The 27,571-nt window shown below is 46.1% G+C and overlaps 2 protein-coding genes across 2 annotated transcripts in view; both read left to right on the forward strand.

Moving 5' to 3' along the window:
- ndst2a (N-deacetylase/N-sulfotransferase (heparan glucosaminyl) 2a) overlaps positions 1-6,925 on the forward strand; it is a 27,466-nt gene extending 20,541 nt beyond the window's left edge. Inside the window, exons 7-15 of the mRNA XM_063874498.1 lie at positions 455-583; positions 1,265-1,447; positions 1,553-1,649; positions 1,736-1,859; positions 2,499-2,673; positions 3,059-3,229; positions 4,457-4,566; positions 4,699-4,801; positions 5,304-6,925. Of these exons, the coding sequence (XP_063730568.1) occupies positions 455-583; positions 1,265-1,447; positions 1,553-1,649; positions 1,736-1,859; positions 2,499-2,673; positions 3,059-3,229; positions 4,457-4,566; positions 4,699-4,801; positions 5,304-5,429 (1,218 nt within the window). The 3' untranslated portion in view covers positions 5,430-6,925. The remainder of the gene's footprint in view (positions 1-454; positions 584-1,264; positions 1,448-1,552; positions 1,650-1,735; positions 1,860-2,498; positions 2,674-3,058; positions 3,230-4,456; positions 4,567-4,698; positions 4,802-5,303) is intronic.
- On the forward strand, positions 5,820-14,058 carry si:dkey-191g9.7 (GRIN2-like protein). The gene is made up of 3 exons (XM_063874519.1): positions 5,820-6,021; positions 6,976-10,058; positions 10,916-14,058. Exon 3 carries the CDS (start codon positions 11,230-11,232, stop codon positions 12,358-12,360), a length of 1,131 nt encoding a protein of 376 aa, XP_063730589.1. The 5' UTR covers positions 5,820-6,021; positions 6,976-10,058; positions 10,916-11,229; the 3' UTR covers positions 12,361-14,058.
- The last annotated feature ends 13,513 nt before the right edge of the window (positions 14,059-27,571 follow it).

Raw genomic sequence — 27,571 nt, forward strand, 5'->3', positions numbered from 1 at the left:
AAGAATCATAGCTAAATATAGCATGATCTGTCATGCATGCAAAATAAGTTTTACCTTTGCACCTCTCACAGTATCATACATAAACACTGTGCAGTGCCACTCTTATTTATTCCAGTGCAATGGGACATTTGAGAGCAGAATCAAGAGCAAACAATCCACGTGTTAACATGGGTCAGGCCGTTCCTATTGATCCAGAAGTCCATTAGAAGTGTGTTTAATTACAAAGCCACAATTTCACCAGTCAAACCACATTAGCACTAACGTGTGTGTGTGTGTGTGTGTGTGTGTGTGTGTGTGTGTGTGTGTGTGTGTGTGTGTGTGTGTGTGTGTGTGTGTGTGTGTGTGTGTGTGTGTGTGTGTGTGTGTGTGTGTGTGTGTGTGTGTGTGTGTGTGTGTGTGTGTGTGTGTGTGTGTGTGTGTGTGTGTGTGTGTGTGTGTGTGTGTGTGTGTGTAGGTGCTGCCCAGGCAGACCTGTGGGCTGTTCACCCATACCATCTTCTACAACGAATACCCAGGAGGCTCCAAGGAGCTGGACAAGAGCATCAGAGGAGGAGAGCTCTTCCTCACCGTCCTTCTCAACCCTGTATGCAAACCAGAGCGGTGCACTTCACACACACATCCTCTGCTCTGTCACTCTTCCTTTTTCTATCACAGCTATTTACTGAGTTGAGACTTGAGGGCAAAGAGCAGTTTTGGGAGGAGACTTTAGGACCAATACAGATTGTCTCATTTATATCAGTCACATACTGAGCATGTGTCTCCATTACCTCTGTTAGTGTGTGTGTCTCTGTGTGTGAGTTGTAAGTGAAGTTGTGTGTGTGTGTGTTAAGCTCATTCCTCATTCCTCAGACTCTTCATCGCACAGATGTTGCTCTGAAAGCAAGGGATTACTCAAAAGTAACAAATAGAGAAAGTAATAACATCTCTCCAGAATTCTTTTATGATTGCTAAATGTAGTCATTAAATTAGGAACACAAAAATGTCAAAGTCAGTTTAAATAAATATGCGTTTTGACTGGCAATCTGACTAGTAAGTACCCATTTAACCAAATCTCACACACTGTTTTTGTGGGATCCTATCCTGTTTCAAGTGTTTTAAAAGAACATTGTTACTTGATATTCTGCAGGATAAGCGTTATCCCTATACTTTGAATGTGATTTTAAATAAGGATCATTTTTCTGCTACATGTGTCTTTGAAACGGATTATTTCTCACTGTGTGAAATCACTGCTCTGTGTCCATCTCTCTTTGCCCGCCCAATCCAGATCAGCATCTTCATGACCCACCTGTCCAACTACGGCAACGACCGGCTGGGTCTCTACACTTTCGAGTCTCTGGTGAAGTTTGTCCAGTGTTGGACCAACCTCCGGCTGCAGACCCTTCCACCCGTCCACCTCGCAGAGAAATACTTCCAGATCTTCCCCGAGGAGAGAGACCCGCTCTGGCAGGTCAGAATTCTGATATTGTTTTTTCAAGCTCTTTTCAGACATGTGTTTGAAAACTAAATGTAGCAGGTACGTTGAAATGAAAGCATTTCCATGAATCTTTTTCAGAACCCTTGTCATGATAAGAGACACAAGGATATCTGGTCTAAAGAAAAGACATGCGACCGACTGCCCAAGTTTCTCATCATTGGACCACAGAAAACAGGTACACACACTGTCTGCTTTTCATCTTTGTCTTTGTCAGTATACAGTATCGATTTCCTTGATATTCTAAATGTCTTCTTTCCTCAGGCACTACAGCACTTCATTCATTCCTGAGCCTCCACCCAGCAGTCACCAGCTCCTTCCCCAGCCCCAACACCTTTGAGGAGATCCAGTTCTTCAGTGGAGCAAACTATGACAACGGGATAGACTGGTAAAGACAGGAGAACCCAAACACTGTAAACCTGGGGACAGATTGAACAAAGTATGACTAGAATTTTCATTCAAACTTAAATGTCTTATTGTCTAAGGTTCAGTTTGGCTTATCTGATTTTGAAGGTCCTTAAAGACTAAAATCTATAATCGGTGCCCTTGAGTAAGACCCTGGACGCCGACACTTCTCCCCGGGCGCTGTACAGGGTCTGCCCAATGCTCCTAATAGTGCTACAGTCTAAATGTAACTCTGAATGCTGTATGGTGCATTTGTGTACATCTGAGGGTACACGTTTATTTGATTCCTTCATTCCCATTAATGTTGTACTTACCTGACCTTCACTGAATCTATGTCAACGTCAATGTGTGGTCACTCGCCCGCCCCATACTCGCAGTGAAGTGATATTCGTGAGTGCCTACACTTTAAAAATGGGCTTACGTACGTTATACGAAATTCCAGATCAGTACAACTTCCAACAAGAAGATATTTGTTCAGTATTTTGAGATGAGTATTCAGTGTGACATCTGGTCTTTTTGTGATTCAAAGGAACAAGGAAAGGTAACGGGAACAAAAGCCTGGGGACATAAGTACTCATTTAGACACAAGCTAACTGGTAATTGTTTCACCTTTGATCCCCAGGTACATGGACTTCTTCCCATTCCCTTCCAACGTCAGCACAGATTTCATGTTTGAAAAGAGTGCCAACTACTTTGACACAGAGGCGGCTCCTAAGAGAGCTGCTGCCCTGCTGCCCAGAGCCAAGGTCCTGGCTGTGCTCATCAACCCATCAGACAGAGCTTACTCCTGGTACCAGGTGAGCCCAGCACACACTCAGCAGGGTCCCCACTGTGCAGAGTCCCCACTGTGAAGGGTCCTCAATTTGCAGGCTCCTCACTGTGCAGGGTCCCCACTGTGAAGGGTCCTCACTGTGCACGGTCCCCACTCTGCACGGTCCTCACTGTGCAGGGTCCCACCAGTGCAGGGTCCCCACTGTGCAGGATCCCCACTGAGGACAGGTTCCCAACTGGGCTGGGATCTCAAAACAGTTCAAATCTCTAAGTGTGTGTGTGTGTGTGTGTGTGTGTGTGTGTGTGTGTGTGTGTGTGTGTGTGTGTGTGTGTGTGTGTGTGTGTGTGTGTGTGTGTGTGTGTGTGTGTGTGTGTGTGTGTGTGTGTGTGTGTGTGTGTTAATGAGCACAGCACCAGAGGGCCCACCAGGACCCTGCAGCCCTCAACAACACTTTCCATGCAGTAGTGAAAGGCGGCCCCTCGTCCCCCAGAGACCTGCTGGCCCTTCAGAGACGCTGCCTTAACCCCGGAGCCTACGCTCCTCACCTGGAGCGCTGGCTGCAGCACTACCAGCCCACACAGGTAACTCACACACACACACACACACACACACACACACACACACACACACACACACACACATATATTTATATATATTTATATATATATATATATATATATAAATATATATATATTTATATATATTTATATATATATATATATATATAAATATATATATATATATATATAAACCAGTATGGTTCATTCAATTGTCAAGTGAGGCTTAATGCAACTTTAGAAAAGTCTCAAAAGTACCTTCAGAGTTTCGCTCCTCTAGGGTCAGGAGTTGGAGTTATAGGCTTGCATGGTGTGATCCTTCAGTAACCATAGAAGAAGTAGTAGTAGAGGTTGAACCAGAAACATCTAAGCATCTCTCAGGTAGCACTAGCCAACTGACAATAAAGGAACAACAGATACAGCTGATCAAACGTGAAGATTTAAATGCTAACAACAAACTTATTCTGCTGGGCGAAAAGCTCCTCAAGACGGTATGACAAATATTTTCTCAATACAGCTCATCGAATGAAATACTTTACAATGCAGATAAACCAGGAACATAGAGAACTAAATACAACAGCAACTACATTTAACCTGTAACGGATAACTAGTTACCCTGTTAAAATGTAGAAATGTAACTATTAAGTATTATTATTATGTATAATCAGATGCAACCCCTGTTCGATCAGCAGCATATGATGAGTATCTGTATATGAAGCACTCATTGTGATACCGGAGCACAGTTTTTAGGAGCAGAAATATTTAGACTCTTGATCAAATCGACTTAAACAGTGAAGACGTCTGTGATCAGAGCGCAGGTAGCACAGTGCTGCAGCATGCTCTGCTGCCCCCTGCTGTCCAGTCTGAGGGTTATCACTCAATATATAATAGGACTTGGACAGAGCATTCACAGTAATCTGACTTGTGTTTTTACCATGGTGTACTTATCTGTTGTTTCTTCTTTCTTCACTTATTGTGTTTTTAGCTTTAATAACGTGTGCCTACTTGTTATATACCCTGTCAACTCTTCTCAGTTCATCTGCACTGTGCTCTTGCTGCTGTAACATGGTGAATGTCCCCGCTGCGGGACACACAGGAATTCTGATTCAAGTTACTTAAACACAAATGGATGACAGCGTGGATTATGATCTCAGTGGTAACTTAGTTCCTGTGGGAGGGGCATCGGGGGACTGTTAACAGCTGATGTGCCCCAGTGTGTGACTGATCATGTGACTGTGCTCTGTGGTGTAGCTGCACATTGTGGACGGAGCTCTGCTGCGCTCCAACCCAGCGCTGGTGATGGAGGAAATCCAGAGATTCCTCGGGGTCACTCCCATCTTCAACTACACCCAGGCTCTAATGTTCGTCACACACACTTACACACACACACACACACATATGCACATTGGAAGTTCAACATTTAAAAACCAAAGAGAGTTCAAACCAGCTATGTTTCCATACATCCGAGTGAAATAAACTGTTACTGTGTGCAGGTACGATGACAGCAAAGGTTTTTGGTGTCAGCGTGTGGAGGGAGGTCGAGCCAAATGTCTGGGGAAGAGTAAAGGCAGGAAGTACCCAGAGATGAGTCCTGAGGTATGGCTTCATCTCACTGTGCTTCACTCCATGAGCCGACAGAAGCCTTTAAAGAAGGCTTTTGGTTCACTAGAACTCGGCTCTTGTTTTTATTCATAATACAATTGTACCTACCTAGTTAGCGTTACTACATTGTTGTGGCACCTTGGCCTGTAGGGAAGACTGCAGTATAGCACCAACCGTGTTACTCGGCTGCTTAAAGTAGTCCACTACAAATACACCATTACGTTTGTTAAAAACTGTTTCAGGGAACGAGCAGTGAGGTTAAACCTTCAGTAGGAACCAAACGATAGGACTGAGTTCTTTCACATTTAGAAAAACATAGAACCCTTAAAACCTCAGCAGTCCTTGAAGCACTGGAGAACCCCCCCCCAGCAGCATATCATTACACTTTGAACTACTGTGTACCAATCTCTTTGTGTGTGTGTGTGTGTGTGTGTGTGTGTGTGTGTGTGTGTGTGTGTGTGTGCATGCGCGTGTGTGTGTGTGTGTGCGCACACAGTCCCGTGCCTTCCTGACTGAGTACTACCGTGAGCACAACATGGAGCTGCTGCGTTTGCTGAATCGGTTGGGCCACCCGCTGCCGTCCTGGCTCCGCCAAGAACTCCAGAGCACGAGCTGGAGCTGAGGCCACGAGCTCTCGCACACAAAAACACACATACAGACATGCGACAGGAAGGCTGGGACTGGTGTCTGGGTGAGCCAACACTCGGCTCTGGATGAAACTGGATTGCCTGATCTGGGAATCACCCAGAGAGGAGGTGTTGTCCCTGCTGCAGAGGATCCCAGAGGACAGCATTAGTGGCTCTGGTCCCCCAGTGTGTGTGTGTGTGAGAGAGTGTGTGTGTGTGTGTGAGATTGTGAGTGTAAGTGTGAGTGTGTGTGGGGGACAGGCTGACACTGAACGCTGGTCTGTTGTGGATCCACAGAACTATAAAGGGCAGGTCAGCCTTAATGTGAGTGCTATTGTGTATGACCCGTTACAGACACACGCATCCACCTGCAGGTTCCTGTCCTCCGCACACATGTGAAGGGTGAAGCTGTGTGATGATGATGACAGGTGGATGTAAATACCATGTGATGGATGTGCTGCAGGCTCCGCCCACACGGTCAGCCAGCAGCTGTCTCACTGTCCTCTCACTGAGCTAAGGGTTCTGACCGATGGTGGACTGCTCTCCACGTCGGCTCGAGTCTCCACGTCTAATCTCCAGGTTTTTAATGTAAGGTTGATTAAATATTAGCTTTTAACTTACTTAGCATATGATGACCAGTATATATGTGGACCACGCAGCAGACTGCTGAGCAAAGGTTGTTCTGTACCTCCACGTTGTCTACTTATTTAAACTGTGATTCTGAAGAAAGCTTCCAAACCTCTGGGGCAGAACCTCCAGAACCTTGTTATAATGTGATTTCATATCGTTAAGTAATGATTGGCCTGCTTATGTTGGGGATCTTGTGTCCATGGAAACAGTTTGCAGTTTAATTTCTGGAGGCTTCCCCTACTCCACAGCAGCTGGGGCTCATGGGTAATGTAGTATAAAGGGTCATTATATTATATTCAAACACGCAGTCAGAACAATGGTGGGTGCATTCTGAGCCCCCTTCACCCCACCCTGCATGGCGACCTGTCATTAAAAACTGAAGGAGTTCTTAGAATTAAAGCAGTCTCAAAACATGTTCATACTGCCATAGAAACTTCTCCAGCTTAGGCTGAGATAACCAATTTCCACAGACACAAGACTAACATGAACTTAACCGACGTGGACAGTGGGGACACAGTGGAGACACAGTGGAGACACAGTGGGGACAGTGTTACTGGTGTTACTGTTACTGCAGTGAGTGCGGTGAAGTGGCTGCTGCTGACGGTGTGTGCTCCACAGGGGGCGGGCTGAGAGAACAGCAGGAGAACCTTCACTAGTCAATGATCTTCTGAAAACCTAAGGACTGCTAAACACATACTCACCCCCCCCCCACAAACACTCACACTCTTGTCTCCACCGGACCGTAAGGCAGGGTGTCAGTGTGTGGAGACGACCAGGAGCTGCTGTTAGTTTTCTGTTTGTTTTGTATAATTGTCAGAAAGGCCAACACTGTATCATCTCTAATAAACACAGAGAGGTTGGACATGATGTCCTTGTGTGTGACCTCACTCATGTTACACCATGATCCAACAGGTCGGGTGCAACAGCAGGAAGAGGACACGCGTTCCGTAGGTCTTCCTCAAGAAAGGCTCTAATGGCTGAGGACGCCCCAAAGCAACTCGGGTTACTGCAAGTGTACCATACACACAGCACTCAAGGAAAGAAACGCTTTGAAGATTATCACTGAAGCAGCCACACATGCACTGCAAACACTCCGAAATACACTTTAATACTTTGAACACGTTGATTAAAAGAAAATAAGATGCTACAGAAACACAAACCCACAGCTGCTCCAAGGGAATCTCAGCTTTAATCTCTACACAGCTGTTAGCCACACACACACACACACACACACACACACACCACACACACACACACACACACACACACACACACACACCACTCTAATCTCCACTGGAGTCATGGATAATGTGAGATCATTCACAGTGACACGAAACGTTAATATACAAGGCCCATACATGAACATTTAGAGCAATCTGCTGAAGTCTGAGTGAGACGCAGCTCTTCATTGACCTTCTTCCAGTTTACTCTCACCTCAGCTGGAGCCCCGCTCTGCCCAATGTCCCTCACTTAAAACAGCAGCCTTTGTCTTTCCATTTAATTCCATCCTCATCATTTTCTTTGGTTGTTATTGACTTTGAATAAAGGATAGAGAGAAAGTAAATTCATTATAATGATAAAGTGAGGGCTTCCTAATGAGCTCTGTGTGAGGGACAGGCCGACCTCTCTCCGTGTGGGGGGTGCATCTGTTGTATTTCTGTCTCTTTATATTTTGTGGATGTGAAATTCTCTCTCTCTGTGTTTTCAATGATAACTCATGAGGGTTGCAAACTTTATTCTTCATAAATGATGAATGGAGGACATGGACACTTGAGACTTTATATAAGGGAAGAGTTTTCAGGTTGTCCACCCCCCCCTGCCCCCCCCCCCCGCCCCCCGCTTCCTCCCTGGTTAACATTTAGTTTTACATGAAATGTGTTTTAGACATGAGTTCATCTACATGTGGAGGTTGCTACAGAGTCACACCACCCACTTTCCCCGCTCACTGGGTGATTGCAAATGTGTGTAGGAGGCAGAGCGGTTCAGTGTGTGGAGCTGCACAGTGTGTGTGTGGAGCTGCACAGTGTGTGTGGAGCTGCACAGTGTGTGTGGAGCTGCACAGTGTGTGTGGAGCTGCACAGTGTGTGTGGAGCTGCACAGTGTATGGAGCTGCACAGTGTGTGGAGCTGCACAGTGTGTGGAGCTGCACAGTGTGTGTGTGGAGCTGCACAGTGTGTGGAGCTGCACAGTGTGTGTGTGGAGCTGCACAGTGTGTGTGTGGAGCTGCACAGTGTGTGTGGAGCTGCACAGTGTATGGAGCTGCACAGTGTGTGGAGCTGCACAGTGTGTGTGTGGAGCTGCACAGTGTGTGGAGCTGCACAGTGTGTGTGTGGAGCTGCACAATGTGTGTGGAGCTGCACAGTGTGTGTGTGGAGCTGCACAGTGTGTGTGTGGAGCAGCCCAAGAAGATGTTTCTCTCTAATACTTATATCTACATAACTACAGTAACACATCAGAGGCACCTTACTTTATAACCTCTGACTGGTCAGCAGTTACTGTTTGTATCAATAAGCAGTTATTACCGGTTACTTAAAATAAAACAATCAGTAACATGATATAAAAGGAATGTAACCTGATTACTTTCCATTACTTTGGATTACATAAATATCAAATGCAAACTAAATCAATACAACAGTAAAGAAATATCCAGTGTATTATGGAATACAACAGAGCAATGTGTCCTCTTAAATTAAGGCAAGGACCCACAGAGTACTGTAGTTTACACATTCTATTAACACTTGAATTAAAAGTAAACACCGTTTTTTGTTTAGTAAATCAGGTGTCCATCTACTGCATAAAGCAGCCTGTAAAACCATAGAATGAAAACCAAAATTCAAGACACAATGTGTATATATCTTTCTTTTCAAATGTTATGCACCATTGTAATCCTGTATGTACCAGTAATCTGATTAAGTGTAAATGAATACAGCTATCTGCTTTTTGTATCCTGATTATGTATTTCCGTAACATGTAATTCATCACTCCCCCCAGACAGTAAGCGTAAAGTGAAGGAACCAGCTGACCACTGTGCCTCGCTCCTCTCTAGGTGAGGAATGGGACTCAGTCTGACAGCGCCATGTTTGGGGTAGGGCTATGTTGGGATGATTGACAGGTGTCACATCCAATCACACTCAACCAAGGCAGTCTGAATGGTTGTTGATCTCATCTCAGCTCCACCAAGGACTCCTCCCACAGGAGCAAACTGAGACCTTCCTGCTCCCATGAAGAGCAGGCGGTAACCATGGTGCCCATCACAACCCTTTGCTGCGTCTAGCTGTTCTGCAGGCTGTGTTAACACCTTCCTGCTCTCTGGTGTCTCTCACACACACACACACACACACACACACACACACACACACACTTGTCTCACTGCGGGATGAAAAAAACAAAACACACAGGCCCATTGAGTATTGCTGTTTCCATAGCAACAGCGATAGTGATGGAGAGTCGGTTTTGTGGGGGTGGCGTCAGAGAGTGTGACTGAAGCTACTGTGTGTAACTGAGTGTGTGTGTGTGTGTGAAGATAAAGAGAAGGAGCATGGAGACGTGCTGTTGGCTTTATTTACTCTCCATCATACACATTCATTCATGCATCAGCCAGCCAGCCCCCCCCCCCCTGCCCAGGTGGAGGAGAATGACGCTGAATATCTCCTCTCATTATCATTCCCCCACCCCCTCCATCCGTCTCCCACCACAGCTGGATAAACCAGCCCCTCACAGCTCCTCTCTCGCAGAGCAGGGATTTCAAGATTGCATCCTCACGTTTGTAATCAGATGAAGGGACGGATTATCTCCATCTTGTTCTCTGCCGGGGGCGCTGACACAAAGGAGGAGGAGCAGAGAGGATCACATGCAGCTCAGTGAATGGAGTGTAGTCACAGATAGAGAGGAGGTAGAGGTCACCTGTGGATGTGAGCAGGGGGGAGGAGGACCTGCACCCATCAGCCAACACACCGAGAGGAGAGAAGAGCTCAGCAGGGACGACTTGTGTGTAGGTAAGCTGCTGGAGGAAATGTTGGAATCTTTTCCGCTTGGGAATCATGTGTGAGCTTTGTTTCCATGACTGTGAGGTCATGACGATGGTGTGGAGTCTGGTTGTGGTTCAGCCCACCTCCTGACCTCCTTTCAGCACCCAGGAGTCTCTAACTTGAGAATCCATTCTCTATGTCGGCCAGAATTTGTAAATCAAAATCATAAAATGTTATATCAGGTTTTAAAGCTAAATCTCCTAAAACAAGCATTTCAAATAGCATCTGTTGCTTTATTTGACTGAAGTTCAATTCTGTTTGCCCAACATCTTTAAATCTGTTTCTTAAAATACAGCTTCTATCCTGGGAGACAGCCTCAGACTGTCAGCGAGCCTCTGACCAGACACACGCTGTCATGATGTAACAGCCGCCAGCCCAATCAGCCTGGAACTGTTTCAGTTAGAATGATAGCTGAGCAGAACAGTATCAAACATACCTGTTAGGGTTAGAGCTGAAGTCAAGGCGTGGTTAGCCTAGCTTAGCACAAAGACCCAGAGCAGGGGAAACAGCTAGCCTGGTTCTGTGCAAAGTTCAGGTGTTTTGGTTTGATCATTCCTAATGTGAATTTGAATGACTGACTTTGCAGTTTGCACATAGTGATGTTTTGTGGTGGGGGAGTGATTGCATTTATCAGAATAATAACCAGTAAGCAGCGGCTGCCTTCCCTCCTGCCGCCTACAGGGGGCAGAGTCTGCACACCCTCTCCCACTCAGATGATATAAATATATATTTAAAGCAATTGTTATTCTTATGCACACCATCGAAAAGCAAAAGGGTGGGGCCATGGTGACTCCCTGTGACTCATGGCGGATTTCTTCTTTCAGGTTTTCCATGGCAGAGGCCGGGCGCCCTATGTCAGAGCTGAAGCCTGGACGGGATGCTGTCACCCTCTCTGGTCAGCCTCTCTGTGACCCCTCCAGGACCCGGGCACAGCCGGCAGCAGCCTGCAGACTGGCTGAAGGAACCACTTGCCCCCCCCCACAGGGGCTCCAGCAGGAACATTCAGGAAGTGACAACTTCGATCTGAGGGTGAGGGGACAGGAAAAAAGCCAATGTGAACACTTTGTGCCCTTTAAAACTTCAACCCCCCCCCCATAGTCTGGCAGAGACAAACACCCCCCCACATCCTGACAAGGCCATGGTGACAGCAGTAATGCCCCCCCTTCAAGCTGGAGGGACGGTGCAGGGCATAGAGCCCACCTCCCTTCCTGTGCACAGGATCCCCTCAGACACTACGTACAGACCTGAGGCCCCCCTGCCTCCGCTCACAGACACTTGTGGACTCTCTCACCATGGGGGAGGGGGGGGTCAGGACAGCCCATCCATGCTCGCCTACAAGCAGCCCATGCAGCTGCAGTGCAGCATCCTCACCACCACCTGCCGGGGGTCCAGCAGCGGAGACACACTGCCTCACACCAGGTGTGTCTGTGTCTCCGACCCCCAGGCCACAGCCAGGATGGTAGGTGTTGAAGAAAAACTCCCCCCTAAAAGTGAGCCGCCTCTGTGCTGCGGCTCCTACAGGCACCATGTGACCTTTGAGGACACGTTTGCAGCATACTGCCATCCCCAGCCCATACCCACACACCCCCAGCTGCTGCATCGGTTGGCAGGCGGAGAGCCAAACCATGACATCCAGCGTGCAGGGCACCCCCCCTCAGTGAACAACCACCTCACACTTCCCCGTCTCGTCTCCTCCGTCAGTGAGACGGGTCTGGACGGCAAGCACCTGCTGCACTGCCGCAGCCTTGGCTGCTCCTACAGCCTGCTGCCCCCCGCTGCACCCCCAACTCACAGGCACTTTGGTGGAGAGGAATGCTGCAGCCATGTCAGAACCATAACCCGGGACATGGGGACCATGACCACCCACAAACAGCTGAGGGATGTGGGGGTGCAGACGGCGCAGACTGCGACCCCCCATGTCTTCCCAGAGATTTGTCTGGTGGAGGAGAGCAGGAGACAGACTCACACTGACAGTGTTGGAGGCAGGAAGGAGGGTGGTGATGCCAAGTCCCCGGTGAAGGAGGTGATGTGGGATGCTGAAGGAATGACCTGGGAGGTGTACGGGGCCTCAGTGGACCCCGAGGAGCTGGGCCTGGCTATCCAGAAGCACCTGGAGCTGCAGATCAAGGAGACAGCCAGCCATGCAGCCAAGCTGAGCCACCAGAACACCAGTGGCCCTCAGCAGGAGGGGGGCAGCAGTCAGAGGAAGAGGAGCAGGATGATGGGCTCCATCCGGGCCCCGGCCTGCTGCACCACAGCTGTGGACTGATGGGGGGGGCCTCAGCCTGGAACTACTGTACCTTAAACGCAGGAAGAATAATCTGCTGCTTATGAAATGTGATCAGTTATCATATGACTATTGTTGAACTCACAGCAGCGTTATGAACTTCACAGAAAACGTAAGGGAGTGTATGCTTGGTAGATCATTGCCTGTTTTCTTCCCTTTCAAATGGGGCCCTGTTTGTGAGGAACATGCATTTGTGGGAGGAGCAGCAGAGCTGAGTATGTGGGTTGCACCCATGAAAAATGGGACAAATCTCCTCTTCCAAACAGCTTGTTCTGCTGTTGACTCTTTTGGTGTTGTTTGGTGGATTGGATGATTGAAGTCTGATGAAACCAGACATATTGGCAACTATTTATTTTTTAAACAATGTATTCATTTAACAAGCAGCCTGAGTAACGTGTGGAAGAACCATACACAGCCACAACCTCCTCTGCTGGTCTGCAGCCCGATCACTGCTGTGGGACGCCACCCCATTCTTCAACCAGTATTTGTCCCAAGTCAGCCAAGCGTGGTTGTGTTGGTCACTCTGGCACGGACAACATGCCCCAGCTGATCCCACAAGTGTTCAATGGGGGGGAGGTGAGGATTGCAGGGCCATTCCCTCCTCTCCACTCCCAAATTCTGGAAGAAGTCTGTGATAATCCTCGCTCTGTGGGGGCAAGCGTTGTCATCTTGGAGGATGGAGTTTGGTCCCAGACTGTTGAGATATGGGATTGCCACTGGTTGCAGCATTTCATCTCAATTATCTCTCTGATTGCCTCCAATGATGAGAAGCCTGGTTTTTCCAGTGAGGGAGATGCCGCCCCACACCTTCACACTGCCCCCACCACAACATGTTTCTCTATCGGAGCAGGCATCAGCAGAGCGTTCTCCGTGTCTCCTCCACACCCTGACCCTATGATCCAGAACCTGAACTCATCGCTGACTAATGTTCCTCCACATGTTGACGTTCCAGTGCAGCTGTTGCACAAACGGGCTTGACGGTGGAGGGCAGTCTCCTACTGGCAGCCGTACGAGACCGGTGATTGGCTGCTGTTTGGCAGAGGAGATTTGGCACATTTTTCATAGGTGCAACCCACACACTCTCTCAGCTCTGCTGCTCCTCCCACAAATGCATGTTCCTCACAAATGTGGCACCATCTGAACAGGAAATAAACAGGCTTTCCAACGTTGTAAGATTTAATGCCAAGAAGCATTGTAACATCAAAGAAAGAATCAAACACACGTTTCCTTACTTTTTGTGTTGACTTAATTTCATTTATTCTATCTGTTATATTTCAACTATTGGATTCATGACCCCTGCGCCCCTGCCAGTGTCATCAGTGACTGTGTCCTCATAATAAACCACCCTTACCCTCTTTCAGTCACCCCCCTATGAAAGCCGAGGAGCAGGCCCTCAGTGACTTTAGTGGCACATTGTCGGCACAGTTTCAACCTCAGGAATAAAACCTTAAGCCCCCCCCTCTTTTGCCCTGAGCAGGACTTTGCTGTGACAACATTACACAATATCCATATCTGTACAATGCCACAGACGGAACAATCGTCTGAACTACGATTAACTACTGACTTCACCCTCACGGCGTCGTACTAAATGAAAGCGTCTGTTATTGAAGATTGTGACAATTCCACTCCCACTTTGTGTTGATTTTTGGATTGTGATGTTCATTAAATGACTTTCATTTCTCATATGTAAAAGGTGGTGTTTTTTTTACCATGCACCAGGGAGTATTTGTTTTACAGCGACAGTGAATACTCAAATTATTTCAAAACTTTCCAATAATCAGAGAAACACACCGTAGGATTATTCCTGATGAAGATACTGAAGGGTGAGTTGTCCTTAGGTTCCTTTGTCCTAAATGCTTGGTCAGGTGGTTTAGTTAATGAAACCAACTTCTAAAACTCGTATGGTTTAACATGTAGGAAGAAATGTGGTTACATTTTTGGTTGGTCTGTTCTTGCTTTCTCTCTGCAAGAGGTTCATATAATCCAGACTAGAACTAAACACTGTCAGAGCTGTGAAACTGTTGGTAATGTCAAATACCCGCTCATAAATGGCTAAGGACCGTATCAGTAACACCTGTGATGACAAATACATCATTTAAGTGGTATAGAAAAAGTCAATCAATGTTTGTGGTACACGTGAACACAGACACAGATCCTGGTCAGCTCTTCATGCTGCGGGGCCCAAATCAGTTTGAGAATCTACGTTTCAACTGCAATTCAATTCATTGATTCCAGTTTGTTTATCATGAAAGAACATAAACAATGAGATAATGAAACATGTGGTTAAGTTATCAGGTTTTCATGTGAAACGTGAATATTTGACTTTAATATCTTACTAAATGATATGTATATGTATCGATACAGACTTCAGAGGGTTTTCTCTGACCTCACCATGGACACATCATTACAACAGTAACAAAATACCGACATATGATATGTTAAACCTTTGGTATTTTGAGTTGTGACTGTATCAGGGCTGAGCGGAATAAGGTGTGAAACTGAGCAGCAAAGACAGCTTCTCTTACTCCATATTCTGCTCTAATGGTAAACAGTAATTGTTCATTGTTGTGTAGACCCAGGGATTTATACAGAATGTCAACTGAAATTGTGATGTGAGGATTGAGTGAGTCAACGTAGAATTTGTCTAAAATCTTATCATCAATAAAGTGACTGAACTCAAAGCTTATTTGATTTTGAATCTTTGGAGTGAAATGGTGAAATGTTCTCTAACATTTCCACTCGGTCGAAAATGAAAAGTATTGACCTCTGATAAGTCAGCACATAAGCTGTGTGGTTCAGATCTGCTCAAAGCAGAAAACATAACGATTTAAAATGAGTCAAAGACCATTATGACGGCTGTACCAATAACAATGTGCAAACTGTGTGATGACGTATGATGCTGCAGTGTGAACACTACGCACACAGTCAATACACTGTGCTGATGAAGCTCAAACAACACTTGGAGATGGAAAAAGGTGCAGGAAAGATGTTCTGGAAGTCGGAGAAATAAAACAGGCCTAGAGAGTTCAGATGGGTTGATTGACAGATTGCTTTTAGGGAATAATTTAAGACCAAGTGTGATTACAATGTTAGCTGGCTCTAAAAAAGAGATTATGCACTGGCAGGATCTGTCTCTGCTTTCTGTCTCTGCTGTCAGAGATAGAAAGCAGAGACAGATCCTAACCAAGTACAGGCTCAGTGACCACAAACTGGCCACCCAAACAGGAATACTCGAAAGATCCTGGCAACCAAAAGAAAATAAGGTAAAAGAAGGACCAATTACTTTAACAAGTTGAACTCTGTAATCCCAGATTTCAAAGAGGTTAACGACCTCACAAAATTAAAGATAGGCCTACTCCTAGGAGAAGGAGACAAGGCACATCTCGCTGCCCAATATGTACACACATGCCACACACACGCACATGCCACACACACGCACACGCACATGCCACACACACACACACACACACACACACACACACACACACACACACACACACACTCTGTGACATCATAGCCTCTCCTCATTGGTGCTCACATCACATCATGCAGAATGTGATGGTATATTCAGTGACATCATAGTCTATCCTTAAAGTGTGCAGGTAGACACACACATTTTATAATTCAGAATATAGTTTTATTCTTTCTTTCAGTTTCTTATAATTCATAATATTTATTTTTTGTCTTGCTCTTTCAGATCCCACCCATTTGTGCTGGATAAGAGGAAATTATGGGACACCACAAGAAGCAGATATAGACAACTCTGACACACACATCACACACACACAACCACACAATACACATACAGGTCTATCTCCCCCCTACCTGAGCTGTCCCCCTAACCTGTATCAGGCGGTAACCATAGGTGTGATTTCAAATTTGGATTTAGCAAACTTCTCACGACCAGCGTGTGCTCGAACTTTGAAGGCTCAGAGACAGCAGTAGCAGGTGTGATCTCCCGTCCGACAGACCTCCTGACTTCACAGGAGCGATAACCACGGGCGTGTCTTTTTTCATTTTCAACAGTCTTTATGTATTCAATTCCTTTGTACTTGCAAGACAAAAGCAAACAGCATTCACAGGCCATCTTGCCGTTTCACTACTTCAGCCCACAGTTCTGTTTTCCAGCATGAGGACGACTTCCTGATCTCAACATACTGTATTTTCTGCTACCGCCAGGGGACCTCCGGTCAATTCACCACAACGCTATTACAGCTCTGTTATAAAGTACTTTTAAAGCAACATGTAGTCACACAAACCTCAAAGGTAAAAAAAAAGGTCACAGTCAAATCAGTCAAGTCAACACAACACACACACACCCTCTTACTTCTCTCTCTTTTTAGGGTGTTATGTTTGTTGTAATCCAAGTTATTTGGAAAGAACCAGAGCGAGACATTACCATGAGCTTTTACTTCTTCACTTTACTTCACTATTCTTCAATCATTAGACAGAATATACAGCCGCGGAAAAAGTGAAGAGACCACTTCAGCATTATAATTTTCTCTTGTTTTATTATTTTAGGTATGTCTTTGAGTTAAATGATTTCGTTTTTTAAATGATTGTATTCTATAAACTACTGACAACATTTCTCTGTTGGAATTCAACAGACACTGGAATGGCTGCCATACATGTAGAGATCAAGAGTTAAGAAACATGTGGAGTGATCTCTTCAATTTTCCCGGATCTGTACATCATCACCTATCAGCATCTACCTCGCCATCTACTTGGTGAATTATGTATGGAATAAACAACAGGGTCTTTGGTGGAGAGGCAAAAATGGTCCCTGGCCCCGGCGAGATCACACTGTTCTCCAAACAACAACTAATACAGATTTTATAAAAAGGCTCTGCTTACCTTAGTAACTAGGGCCCCCTCCCCTATTGTTCAGAGCTGCAGCAGCCCTGTCCGGGATTCGGGATTCGCAGCCTCTCCTGGCTGGCTCACCAATTATGTCGTGGAGAATGGCCTGGGTGAGAGCCAAATTATTGTTAAGTTATTTTGATTCATATTTTTGAATGTAAATAGGTCAGAATAATATTAACAATGTTGTAGACTACTTAAGTTAAATATGCTGATTTCGAACTGTGTTATTAATGCTGAAATTTGATAGGTTAACAGGATTCTAAGGGATACGTGTAATTTTGTATGAGAGACGTGCTGCTCAGTTGATGTGCCTGCAGCAACGAAGGCACATAGCTTTTTGACCGTGTCCGTTTCCCTGGCCTTGTCCGTGCCTTATGAAGGATAATACCAAGTGATATTACCATTTATTTGACCTGTTTTGTGTTTGTACCAAGATACTTTTGTGTTACCAAGACGTCAAGAATTAAAGAAAACAAAAAGAAACTCAACTGGTCCGTGAGTACACTGAAAGTAAAATGAATAACGGTGAAGCATGGGATATGGAACGAGTCAGAAAACCTTAGGCTGCCCACACGAAGTGGTCTAATTAATGAACCCTGAAAACCAAGTTTGGCCACTACATTAAGTCAAAAAGCTCCCTAAGCTTGATGTGGAAGACAAGCAAGAAGATGTATAGTTACAGAAACGTTTGCAAAACGACGTTTAATGGTGCTAACTTGGATGACTAAAACGAATTGGAGCTAAGCTAACCAAGCTAAGTGGAGGCTACGTTTGCCAGCTGTGGAATGATAAGTGACAGTGCTTGTGCAGTTACTTTTTACTCATTTTGAATGTTGAGAAGTTCGTTTTGAATAAGCTTGCAGTCATTTTTGTGCTAAGTTAAAAACCCGAAGACAGTTGGGTTCAACTGAAACGAGGCTGTGTAGTAGATTAGCTGAGTGAAACCTCGTGAATAATGGCGGACCAAGACGTTCTGAGTGACGTGCGTCATGACGATAGACAAAGGACGTTAACAGCTAAAGGACTGGAAGACAGATTACACTGTGTGACAACAGCCAGAAGAGGTAAAGTAGGACAAATGACAGCAAAATCTAACGAAATAGAGAAGCTCTTGCGAGGTGAAAATGTACCAGCTTTGGGAGATGTTAAAAAAGAAATGAAAGTTTACAACAAGTTGTTTGAAGAGTTTAATGAATGCAATCAGGCAGTGTTGTTGTATCTTATTAATGAAGAGGAAAAGGAGGCTGACCAGCAGATGTGGTTTCAGCCAAAGTCAGAACAGTGCTTACAGTTTATGACAAATACAAAGAAGTGGATTGAAGCACAAGTAGCTGATCAAGAGATAACACCAGGGGACAGTGTTTCTAGAATTTCAAGGAGATCAAGAGTGTCAAGTGTATCTTCAGCACGAGTTAAAGAAGAAGCTAATAGAGCAGCTCTCATAGCACAAGCATCTGCTTTAAAGGAAAAACAAGTGTTAGAAATGAAAGAAGCGGAAATTAAAGCAGCAATGGTAAGATTGGAAATTGAAACTGCTCTAGCAGTATCTACTGCCAAAGTAAAAGTGTATGAAGAATCTGAAGGGCGACTGTCTCAAGTGAGTGGGGCTAAAGCATTACCAACGCAGCTTATTGATTTCAAAACTGAAGATGGATATGGCGATATGCAAAACATTTCAGCCACACCAAAATTCACTGACAGTGCAAGGCTATTCACTGAAAGACCTGAAGACCAGATGCCTACTGGTTACCCAGGAGCGTCAGCCGGCGCCACACCAAAACAACCAAGAGCTCCACAGCCGCCACTGAGAGCTACGCCGCTGCTGCCGCCTAGAGCTACCCTGCAATTGCCTAGTGCTACGCTGCAGCCACCCAGAGCTATGCTACCGCCGCCTATGCAACTCAGAGGTACTTCATACCAAGACACTGCTACCAGTGAGATGTATCGTATAGGGCTGTTCGATTAATCGATTTTAAATCGTAATTGCGATTATGTATTTAGAACAGTGGTACTCAACCTTGTCCTAATCAGGAGCCACATTGACGAATTTTTTTTTTTGCAAGAGCCACAATCCAAAAACGCTCCTTTCCTCCCTGAAAGCATTATGCATTTGAGAATATGGATCATAGTAATATGTTACTAAGGAATGCAAAGCATAATGTACAGTGCAATAACTGATTTATTATTTTCACTGCAACCACAAAACACACATTGCTGATCATCACTGCCCATTACAACAGATAACAGACAGCATGTTTACTGATCATCACAGTCCATATAACAGCAGATTATAGACAGCAGGGGTTGTCAGAAGAGTAATGTTGTACTTACTTCACACTCAATGTGATTTCTGACACTCCTTCTGCCGCACAAGTGATTTGAAGTCGGGCTCTGCGCTGGAAACGCCGATCCGAAGGGCCTCTGTTGTGTGCTGCAGACTCAATCTGTTTCGGTTGCAACAGACAGCACCCACTCTTTATCATCCAAAAAGGAAAATCGGGAAGTCTCCCCTTGGCTGACAAAGAAGGATTTCATGGGTTCAAGCAGGTCCATGAAATGTGCAAGCATACGTCCTTTAGACAGCCATCTGATCTCGGTGTGTATAGTGAGTGTTAAACTCCTCACACAGCAGTTTAAAATGTAGGTGGATTCTTGATTTAGGTGGCCCTGATATAATTAGCCACTTCGATTACATTTGCCATCACTTCATTCAGACATTTGAACTTAGCAAACAAGGCTTGTTGATGCACAATACAATGGTATGGGAAAATACCCTCAGCAGCAACCGCGCCGTTTTTCAGCGTTTCTTTCAGCAAAGCCACGGCTCCGTTCCTCTTACCAAGCATCGCCGGTGCGCCATCTGTTGTGAAAGCTGTGATTTTTTCTGGTCCAATGTTAAACTTTTCTAATGTTTCCAGCACAGCGTTTTTTATTTCAATGCCCGTTGTTCCATTTCCCAGTGAAACCATGTCAAGCAGTTCTTCTGTAATGTCAAACTTACTGTTGATGGCTCGGATAAAGATGAGTAATTGTGGCGTGTCATTGATATCCAAGCTTTCGTCCATTACAGTTTGTCCTTAAGAGTATGTGCAATGTTCTCTGAAATGTTTGATGCCCTCCTAGCTACAGTAGAATCCGACAGTTGATTTTTTTTTGCCTCTCGTTCAGGGTCTTTTTTCTCAGGAAACAACGTTGAACAAGCCAGCAGTATGCAATCCTTCACCATTTCTCCATCAGTATATGGCTTCATCTGTTTCATCAGTTCATGTGTGATTTTGTAGGATGCCTCTGTCGCTCTTTCACTCGTATTAGTGTGGAATACGTTTTTTTGAGCAGTTCGGTTCTGTTTGAGTCTCGCCAGCTTTTCCGCCCTCAGCTCTCCACCTTTCGGAAAGTCGGTGTTGAACTTCGGGTGTTTTGTGTCGTGATGGCGCTGCAAATGGGACCTTTTAAATTGTGAAATGACGTTGTCACAAAGCAGGCAGATGCATTTTCCCGAACCGGTGGAGACGAAGAAAAACTCGAGTTCCCAGTCCTCTTTAAATGTTCGATATTCCTCTTCATATTTTCTTTTCCTATATTCCTTTGCCATTTTTGCGTAGTGCTGTAAGCTAGTTTTCCCAGGGTGACGGAGCAATTATCTCGCGCATCATTTGTGATTGGTTGTTCAGAGGGTTGGGGGGGGGGGGGGGGGGGGGGGGGGCCGCGGCTTAATAGACGTGACTTGTGAGTGATAATGAAATGTTGATGAATTCTGCTGACAATGTTTTTGTTTTTTAAAGATTTTTTTAGATTTTTTTTTTTTTTTAAGTGGGACTTAAAAGAGCCGCAACTAGTCTTAAAGGAGCCGCGGGTTGAGTATCGCTGATTTAGAACGATGTTAAAACGTGAAACTCGTAAAATCGATTTTTCACTTTAACTAACTTCTACGCTACAGTCCCCGTTCATTTGTCTGGGCTGCGCCCTACTGTCTATGGCTGCGCCAGATACATTTTTGGCTGCACTGGTTTGCCTTACTTACTTCTGCCTCTGACCTCCCCATGGCGCTCTTTCTAGTTCCTACACATTTGTAAACAAACATGTCGGCGTTGGAGTTAGTGGATAGAAAGAAGAGCAAGTCCGTTGTATGGAAGTGGTTCGCCTTCGCCGCTTCGGATGAAGAGCAAAGTACTCCGCTTTGTAAACTCTGTCGGAAGTCCGTGGCAGTTAAAAACAGCACAACGAATTTATTTCAACACCTCCAAAAAAACCACCCATCGGAATGGCAGCAGTGTGTTGCAGAGCGGACTGCACAAGGGCACGCGGATGCGGCTAAACCACCACCCCAACCAAAGCAAGTTACTCTGTCAGCTTCATTTTCGCGTGGTGTACCGTACGATAGGACTGACAGGAGGTGGAAATCTATTATGGATGCAGTCGCGTTCCACATCGCAACAGACATGGTCCCAATATATACGATAGAAAAGGCTGGCTTCCAACATTTGCTTAATACGCTGGATCCCCGCTACAAGTTACCAGGGTGAAAACATTTTGGCGAAGTTGTCTTGCCCCGTCTGTACAACACAACTCGTTCGAAAGTGACAAAGAGGCTGGAAGACGTACAGTTCTTTTCCGCTACTACTGACTTGTGGTCCAGTCGCACTATGCAACCATACCTGAGTTTGACAGTGCACTTTATCACCGACGATTGGTGTCTTGAAAATGCCTGCCTACAAACGTCTTTTTTCCCAAGCGACCACACGGGTGAAGAAATCGCCCAGGGGTTGAGAGATGGACTGGAGTCCTGGAATCTGAGTGAAGACCGCCTCGTTATCTGGGGAGAGTTATGTGACTGTCTCTATCATCAAACCAACACTCAGCATGTTCGGAAGCAGTCTTCTCAAACCAGAAGACGAAGACACTGAGCTCACCAAAAAAATCAAAGAAAACATCCTGCATTACATGACTGAAAAATACAGTGACCCAGACAAAGACAAACTCTTGGACATAGCCTCGCTGATGGATCCCAGGTTCCACACGACATACATCAACCCTACCAGGGTGGAATACATTAAGGACAGGGGGAACAACTTGAGTGCCGGGGACATCGTCATGATCGTCGACGATACTGCACCACGAAGTTCGTGGGTACTGGGGAGGGTTCAACGGGTGATTCCAGATGCCAAGGGACTTGTGCGACGTGTGGTCATCAAGACAAAGACCAGCACCCTAGAAAGACCTGTTGACAAACTTTGCCTCATTTGCGAAAAGGACACGTGAGTGATAAATGTAAAAAAAAAGAAGGAATGTGAATATTGTAACTTTCTGAATGTTATCTGTGAAAGATGTGAGTTTCGTTGATAGGTAATACTTAATGTGTGATTCGTTTGGCTCTATAGTTGTTATTATAGTGAGTAATTGTCAGCCTTCATGTCTTACAATTAGGGGCTGGAAATGTGAGCCAAATTATTGTTAAGTTATTTTGATTAATATTTTTGAATGTAAATAGGTCAGAATAATATTAACAATGTTGTAGACTAGTTAAGTTAAATATGCTGATTTCGAACTGTGTTATTAATGCTGAAATTTGATAGGTTAACAGGATTCTAAGGGATACGTGTCATTTTGTATGAGAGACGTGCTGCTCAGTTGACGTGCGTGCAGCAACGAAGGCACATAGCTTTTTGACCGTGTCCGTTTCCCTGGCCTTGTCCGTGCCTTATGAAGGATAATACCAAGTGATATTACCATTTATTTTACCTGTTTTGTGTTTGTACCAAGATACTTTTGTGTTACCAAGACGTCAAGAATTAAAGAAAACAAAAAGAAACTCAACTGGTCCGTGAGTACACTGAAAGTAAAATGAATAACGGTGAAGCATGGGATATGGAACGAGGCAGAAAACCTTAGGCTGCCCACACGAAGTGGTCTAATTAATGAACCCTGAAAACCAAGTTTGGCCACTACAGCCTGGGTGTCTTCGGGATCTTCACAACACTATGTTAACACAAAATTGTTTTTTTTCAAAAGAGAATCAAAGAGAGTTCCAATAGAATAGAGCTTACTGAAGAGTCAACAAAATACAGCAAACACGAGTCAGGTCCATGGAGTCAACTGTTTCTACAATGTTCAAGCTCATATTTATACACTTTTTTTTACCAGTTGTTTTGCTTTCTTATACAGTGAAGGAAATAAGTATTTGATCCCCTGCTGATTTTGTTAGTTTGCCCACTTACAAAAAAAAAGAAAAGTCTCTACTTTTTATGGTAAGTTTATTTGAACAGTGAGAGACAGAATATCAAAAAGAAATCCAGAAATGTAGATTAAGAAAAGATATAAAGTGATTTGTGTTTAATTGGGGGAAATAAGTATTTGATCCCCTTGCAACCAACAAGAATTCTGGTTCCAAGGACCGGTTAAATAAGTCCTCTCACTTTAAGAAAGTACTCCTGATGTCAACTCTTTACCTGGATAAAAGACACCTGTCCACAGTCAGATGACAACCTCTCCACCGAGGGCCAGACCAGAGATAGGTCTGTGATCATGGTGGAACTAATGTCTAAGGACATCAGGGAAAAGATTGTAGACCGGCACAAAACTGGAATAGAAGGCAAGACCACCAGCAAGCAGCTTGGTGAGAAGGAGACAACTGGTTTGATGATTAGAAAATGGAAGAAGCACAAAATGACCATCAATCGCCCTCAATCTGGGGCTCCAACATCTAAGATCTGGCCTCTTGGGGCATCAGTGAACATGATGAGAAAGGTGAGGGGTCCACCAAGAACTACACAGGAGGGACTCTTTAAGGATCTGAAGGCAGCTGGGACCACAGTCACCAAGAAAACTGTTGGTAACACACTGCGCCGTAATGGATTACAATCCTGCAGCGCCGCAAGGGCCCCCTGTTCAAGAAGGCACATGTACAGGCCGTCTGAAGTCTGCCAGTGATCCTCTGAAGGATTCAGAGAAGGCTTATGAGAAGGTGATGTGGTCAGATGAGACCAACATCAACATCTTAGGCATCAACTCCACATGTCGTGTTTGGAGGAAGAGAAATGCTGACTATTACCCCAAGAACACCATCCCCAGCGTCAAGCAGTTTCTCTGCTAAGGGGACAGGGCGATTCACCGCATCGAGGGGGTGATGGAGGGGGACATGTACCATAAAATATTGGCTGATAACCTCCTTCCCTCAGCCAGGACCCTGGAAATGGGACATGGATAGGTCTTCCAGCAGGACAATGACCCAAAACATACGGCCAAGGCAACTATGGAGTGGCTAAAGAAGAAGCCCATTAAGGTGATGGAGGGGCCTAGTCACTCTCTGGACCTCCATCCCATAGAAAATCTGTGGAGGGAGCTGAAGCTTCCAGTTGCCAAGCATCAGCCTCTAAACCTTAAGGATTTTGAGAGGATCTTTTTTTCTGTTCAGTTCAGTGTCCGGGGTTTAGTTGTGCAGTGAACGTCCCGTTGTTTACACTCGCGATCAGCTATTAGCCTCCCGTAGCATGTGCTATGCATCAGAGGGAATATCGAGAGAGCAGCATCATGGTGTTTACAGAGACGTGGCTAACGGAGCTAACCCCGGGCACTAATGCCACACTGGATGGTTTTCATCTTTTGTGGGCGGACAGGACGAGAGAGAGTGGTAAGAGGAAAGGAGGGCTGGCTGTGTTTGTGAACGATAGAGGGTGTAATGCTGGGCACGTCACTATTAAAGAATGGATCTGCAACAGGGACATTAAGCTGCTAGCTCTTAGCATGCGGCCACACTATTTGCCTCGTGAATTATCGCGATAGCGGCGTATATTCTCCCCTCTGCCAATGCTGAGGAGGCATGTGACGTCATCAGCTCTACTAATAATAATAATAATAATAATAATGACTTGGATTTATATAGCGCCTTTCATAATACCCAAGGTCGCTTCACAAAGTGGGAGGAGGGAGGTAGAGGGAGGGGGTGGGAGGTTAGGGAGGATAGGCAAGAGAGAAGAGGTGTGTTTTGAGGTGCTTTTGGAACTGTGTAAGAGACGTGGCAGAACGGATATGAGGGGGCAGAGTGTTCCAGAGGGTAGGGGCAAGTACACAGAAAGCTCTATCGCCAAAGGTTCTGAGCCTGGTGCGAGGAGTGGAGAGTAAGTCCTTGCTGGTGGAGTGCAGGGACCGTGACTGGGAGTACGGCTGGAGGAGGTCGGTGATGTACTGGGGTGCCCATGAGTGAAGTGATTTGTAGGTGAGGAGGAGGATTTTGTAGCAGATCCTTTGATTGATTGGCAGCCAATGGAGTTTCTTGAGGATGTGGGTGATGTGCTGCCAGGGCTTGGTGTGCGTTAACACCCTGGCAGCTGAGTTCTGGACATACTGCAGTCTGTCTAGGGCATTGTTGGGCAGCCCAGACAGGACACCATTGCAGTAGTCCAGACGGGAGGTGATGAAGGCTTGAATGAGAGTTTCGGTGACTGAGTCGGTGAGTGACGGCCGGAGTCTTGCAATGTTACGGAGGTGGAAAAAGGCAGATTTGGTGATGCTCTTGATGTGGGAACTGAATGAGAGTGTGGAGTCCAGAATGACGCCCAGGTTCCGCACTTCAGATGTTGGCGAGGTGATACAGCCGTCAATGACCAGGGTGAGGTCTCTAAATAAAGTGACATGTGAAAGTGAAATGACAGCATTGCGATGAAATAAAGTGTCACTGAGTCTCCAATGTTCCTCTAACGACCTGAGGTGGATGAGTTAAAGAGTCTGATGGCCACAGGAAGAAAGGACTTCCTGTGGCGTTCTGTGGTACACCGGGGTGAAATGAGTCTATTGCTGAAGGTGCGTCTGTATGAGGTCAGCACCTGGTGGAGAGGGTGAGCGTTGTTGTCCATGATACTACGCAGCTTGCGCAGCATCCCCCTCTCAGACACCACCAGCAAAGAGTCCAGCTGGACCCCCAGGACGGAGCCAGCCTTCCTGACGATCCTGCTGATCTTGTTGGCGTCTGCTGACCTCAACCTGCTTCCCCAGCACGCAACACCAAAGAAGATGGCACTGGCTACCACCAACTGGTAGAACATCTTCAGCATGGTGTTACAGACGTTGAAGGACTGGAGCCTCCGCAGGAAGTAGAGTCGGCTCTGGCCCTTCTTATACACAGCCTCAGTGTTCTTGGCCCAGTCCAGTTTATTGTCCAGGTGAACACCCAGGTATTTGTAGTCCTGAACAATGTCGGCAGTCACCCCCTTGATGGAAATGGGTGTGAGGGTAGATTTCCTCCTGCGGAAATCCACCACCAACTCCTTTGTCTTGGCGGTGTTGAGCTGCAGGTGGTTGAGCTCACACCACTCAACGAAGGAGTCCACGACGCCCCTGTACTCCTCATCATTTCCCTCGCTGACACAACCAACAACTGCAGAATCGTCTGAAAACTTCCGCAGATGGCAGGACTCCGAGTGGAACTGAAAGTCTGAGGTGTACAGGGTGAACAGGAAGGGAGACAGAACGGTTCCCTGTGGAGCCCCTGTGCTGCTGACCACAGTGTCAGACACACAGTCCTGCAGTCTGACAAACTGTGGTCGACCCGTCAAATAGTCCGTGATCCAGGAAACCAGGGAGGAGTCCACCTGCATCGCCGTCAGCTTACTCCCCAGCAGGTCAGGCCGAATGGTGTTCAACGCACTGGAGAAGTCGAAGAACATGATTCTCACAGTGCTACCGGGTCTGTCCAAGTGGGCCTAGGCACGGTGAAGCAGGAAGATGATGGCGTCTTCCACTCCTAGCTTCGGCTGGTAGGCAAACTGCAGAGGGTCCAGCGATGAACTAACCAGGGGCCGAAGAAGTGACAGGACCAGCCTCTCCAGGGACTTCATCAGGTGGGACGTCAGCGCCACCGGTCTGTAGTCGTTGGAGGTGCTGGGATGCGCCTTCTTCGGTACCGGAACCAGGCAGGAAGTTTTAAGGACCCTCGGGCTGACGCCGTCGGGACCTGCAGCCTTGCCCGGGCGGAGCCTGCACAGCACATTCCTCACCTGCTCTGCTGTGATGGTCGGTGTGCCATGTGTGGGGGCAGAAAGAGTCTGTGTTGTGTTGATGTTGATGGGGGAGGGGTGAGGTAATGGTAATGGTGGGGGAGAAAGAGCAGGTACGGTATAGCTGTGGAGGGACGGTGTGGGAGGGAGGACAGCAGGGCTGGAGGTTCTAAGGGGGATGGTTGTAGAGGAGCTGGGGGAGGGGTAGACCGGAGCCCTCTCATCGAATCTATTGAAGAACAGATTCAGCTCGTTGGCCCGGTCAGGCCCAGCCTCTATTGTCTGGCTACCAGGTTGTTTGTAGCCAGTGATGCTCCTCATGCCACTCCACACGTCCTTCA

This window comes from Eleginops maclovinus, chromosome 22 (genome assembly GCF_036324505.1).
Source record: "Eleginops maclovinus isolate JMC-PN-2008 ecotype Puerto Natales chromosome 22, JC_Emac_rtc_rv5, whole genome shotgun sequence".
Classification (NCBI taxonomy): Eukaryota; Metazoa; Chordata; class Actinopteri; order Perciformes; family Eleginopidae; genus Eleginops; species Eleginops maclovinus.

Bases quoted from the DNA above. Each gene is read 5' to 3' on its own strand.
- si:dkey-191g9.7 (XM_063874519.1), top strand. From the start codon at position 11,230: ATGGTGACAGCAGTAATGCCCCCCCTTCAAGCTGGAGGGACGGTGCAG.